This window comes from Notothenia coriiceps, unplaced genomic scaffold, assembly GCF_000735185.1.
Source record: "Notothenia coriiceps isolate Sejong01 unplaced genomic scaffold, NC01 NC01_scaffold00012810, whole genome shotgun sequence".
Lineage (NCBI taxonomy): Eukaryota > Metazoa > Chordata > Actinopteri > Perciformes > Nototheniidae > Notothenia > Notothenia coriiceps.
Genome location: NW_011345511.1, coordinates 9,875 through 13,793, shown reverse-complemented (window position 1 = coordinate 13,793; position 3,919 = coordinate 9,875). Strand labels below are relative to the sequence as shown.

Here is a 3,919-nt window from a genome sequence, read left to right as displayed (position 1 = left end):
AATAAAATGGCAAAGAGTATAAGCTTCATTTTATTGTTTTTTAACTCGAAAACCATTACATTCTCAGAACTGAATAATCCCTGTGCCACAGAGAAAACGTAGAAATGAAAACCAAATGTCTTAATATATAGTCAGAATTCTTACTATATTACACGCTCCTCGTCCTTCTGCTACTCCACAGTCCTGAGGGCACATGGGCCGGTCGCAGTGGGGTCCTCCGAATCCCTGCGGGCACTGGCAGAGCCCCTCCTGGCACACGGCACCCCCCGGACACACAGGAGACCCCTCTTCTCCGCCATCAGAGCTCTGCTGGCAGCGCCGCACCCAGAAAGACGCGTTGAAGCCTTGAGGTTTGTTCGAGGAGACGTTGGCCTCAAAGTAGACGGAGATCACGCCTGGAGGTAACAGAGAAAAGATAATATACATTTGATCAAGCTAAGAGTTTGAATAAAATGTTTTAATGTTTGACAGTAAGAGGACTTTCCCAAAGCACCGAGGGGACTTGAATTGAAGGGTAGTTCATGTGTTTAGAGGGATGTGTAGTAGTGTGCTGTTTAGATTAGATATATTTGATTGATCCCAAATAGATTTTTTTTCTTTCTCCACAGCAGCATGTTAACAATGCATATTAGTTAAAAGAATAGTAAAATAAAAATAAACATAAAAAGTAAATGTATGTATAACAGGAGGAAGATATAGATCTATAACGTATCTCAATAATGCACAATATATTATCTATTATCTATTTCAGGTTTGTCCTACAGTAGGAAGGATCCTTCCTCTGTTGGTCTTTCCTAAAGGTTTAACAAAAGAAAATCCATTACTAATTATAGGGATTATTTTAAGAATATTTGTCCTTGTGCACTGCAAGTGTCTAAGGACAGATGTCTCGAATGCTGTACTGTCTAAATAACTCCCTTAGACAAACTGGTCATATGTAATATTGGACAGTATAACTCAAATAAAACTAGATTGACACCATTTCAATTGCTCAACCTTTGCTGTGGGCCTGCAAAGGACTTGTGTCAAAGCAGATTTCTCCAGGCATAATGTTTATTATTTAAAGATAGTTACCTGAGGTGGCCTCCACTGTGATAGGCTCAGTCCTGGTGGTGCCACAAAATGCACCAATCAGGTTGTGATCTGAATGTACGACTCCATTGGGCAGGAAACGAGGGAGGCCGTCAAACACATAGACAAAAGAGCTCTGCAGAACAAAACATAAAGAACACAAGGTCAGTTATAAAGAGAGGAATATGTGTAATGCTACATCACAGCTAGCATGTTGTTAGCTTGGGTGTATTTGTGGACTCACTTTACAATGCGTGTGGGAGTCAGGGTGTAGTGTGAGGGCCACAGGGGGGCACAGCTGTCTGGGTAGACATGGAGCCAGGTTCTCCGTCACAGACAGGACCCACAGGCAGTGAGAAAGCCCTCCTTTGCCCTCTGTGCCACTACGCCATCCCAGAGAGGAGGAGAGAGGCATGGCGGAGGAGGAGGTGGAGGAGAGCAGCACCGAGCGGCCCTGGCACTGACGGTAGCAGGTGCCATTGTTCCTGTTGGAGAGAGAAAGGAGTCAGGGTAGGGTTAGGATAGGAAACACAGAATCAACCAAATACACTTCCACTGTTTCTGTTTTTATCAATACCTTTTCATGATCTACATTTCCTGATTTTGAATTGTTTTTGTTTGGATACAAATACATGAGAATGTATTCATTATCAATTATCAAATGTCCTTGTTAGTATTTAATCATATGATATAGTCAAACTGCCTTTTAAGTCAAGCTTTATTGCAATAAAAAGTCTAATCCATGTGTTTTTATTTTAGCCAAAGACAACTATATATGCTGACATTTATTTGTATTCCTATTTTTTATTCATTTCTTATTTCATAGTGACATATGACAAACTGTAAAGCATTAACCCATCACTGTACCCTGTATGCAAGGGCTGGTTTGCGAAGGCTAACTGTACGCATGCTCAGTCACTGGTACATTTTTATATACAAAGCCATGTTAGGGAAACTTCCATTCTACATCTGCTCCCTGATCTCACGGTGAATTGTAAGTGGCTACTGCCTGAGATTGCATGCTGTGTTTTTATTAAATGTGCCAACTGCTAGGACTGCCTTAGGGAAGATAGCTTTTAGATGCGCAGCTCCACTGTCTTGGAATAGTCTGCAACTGAAATGGAAACTGAGCAATCTGGCGCCACTAAACGTTTTTAGAGCTCAGTTGGATGCTACTCAATCGGAAGCTGTTGGTACCTGTTCATGTGGATGGTTATGTAAATTGTAAAAATCCTTTTTGTTGTTCTGTTTATATTTTTTTTATGTTTGATGTGGAACCTACTTGAGCAGTTCTCCCTTGAAAAAGAGATCAATGATCTCAATGGGATACACCTGGATAAATAAAGGTTTGAAATTCAATGAAATAGTTTTTTATTATTATTATTATTTAAATTTTTATCTTGATTTTATTTTTTATTGTATTAATCTGTGTGAATCTGTGCTGTCCTGTTTGTCTCCCTTACCCTGTTGCTGCTTGAACAACTGAATCTCCCCACGGGGATTAATAAAGGACCATCTTATCTTATTTTGTCGTAGTTTAAGTCAGGCTGCTTTCATTTGAGTCTTTTTTAGATTTTAGAAATGAGTCCGGCCAAAATATGAACTTGTGTCACTTTAATCTTCAACTTAAGTAAGGTAGGTACAACATTTACTGTATGCCAACAGGGTAGTCCTAATTTTCTATTATAGAATGGTTTAAAATATGACATTGTTGCTGCTAGTCTTCCTTAACACGGGTAAAGGATGAAGCTCTCCTCACCTGGGGTCTCCGTAGTATCCGGGCAGGCAGGACTCACAGTGCGGCCCCTGCGTGTTGTGGGTACAGTAGCACTGGCCGGTCTGGTTGTGACAGTATCCTCGCACAGGGTGACCGTGGCCGTTACACTCACACTGCACACAGCCCTCGCCTCCAGACAGCGCCGATCCAAAGCTGCCCGGGCGACAGTCCTCACAGTGGGGGCCGGTCGTCCAATCTGGAAGACAAAGGAAGCATGTCAGATGAGCTTATTTCAAAACAATGCAAGGCAAGTGACAGTGCAGTGTGAGATACACACATCTGATATGTTTGGCTCTGACTCTCAATCATTGCTCACTTTCTTTCTACTTTCTTTTTGAACTTATCCTTTAGTTACTTCAAGTGTTTCATGCTAAACAAAACTCCCTTTTGAAAATTCTAATCTGCAACCCAATATTCAGAAAATTCAACGGATCCTGGCCACATTTGTGTAGCATATAAAATAAATTTGCTCCCAGACGTTATGTCATGCAGTGTAATTTACAAACTGCGAATATGATTTTACCTCGTAACTTTCGGTATGAGATAAATACAAAAACATGACTTAACACAAGAGTTAAGCCTCAGGGTGTTTCTCAATGTCGAGGAAGGATGCTCCAGAGCCACTATTTCAAGCGTACTACGTCATCGAGTGCCGCCGAAGGACTGTTCCAATGTCCAGCATACTTGGAATTCTACCGAGCCCGGCGTACTTTGTAGCGAGAAATTTCGAGGCTGCACATGTGTAGACTCCGCGGTCTTAAAATCCCCACAATGCTTTGCGCACGGACCAATTTCCAAAATCTGTGGCGGAAAATGTAAGGTGCGGCCTCTCATATGACGCACACTTGCTCGCCTGTTCCACTCTTTGTTTTCCGAATGCCAGGAAGGATTCTTGCCTAGCTTCTGAAGGAAGTGACTCGGAAGACATGTGCTACCAAGAAAGCGTACTCGACATTGACCCTGACCCCTGCCACCCATGACACAAACTGTTCACCCCCCTCCCCTCTGGCAGGAGGCTGCGCTCCATCATGACCAAAACCTCTCGCCACCTGAACAGTTTCTTCCCCTCCG

The 3,919-nt window shown here is 42.4% G+C and overlaps 1 protein-coding gene across 1 annotated transcript in view; it reads right to left on the bottom strand.

The window, feature by feature from the left end:
• Window positions 1-144: 144 nt before the first annotated feature.
• LOC104947603 (multiple epidermal growth factor-like domains protein 8) overlaps window positions 145-3,919 on the bottom strand; it is a gene marked incomplete at its 3' end in the record, with an annotated part of 10,301 nt that continues 6,526 nt past the window's right edge. Inside the window, exons 6-9 of the mRNA XM_010773652.1 lie at window positions 2,831-3,044; window positions 1,316-1,556; window positions 1,075-1,207; window positions 145-395 (exon numbers count right to left, since the gene is read on the bottom strand). Of these exons, the coding sequence (XP_010771954.1) occupies window positions 145-395; window positions 1,075-1,207; window positions 1,316-1,556; window positions 2,831-3,044 (839 nt within the window). The remainder of the gene's footprint in view (window positions 396-1,074; window positions 1,208-1,315; window positions 1,557-2,830; window positions 3,045-3,919) is intronic.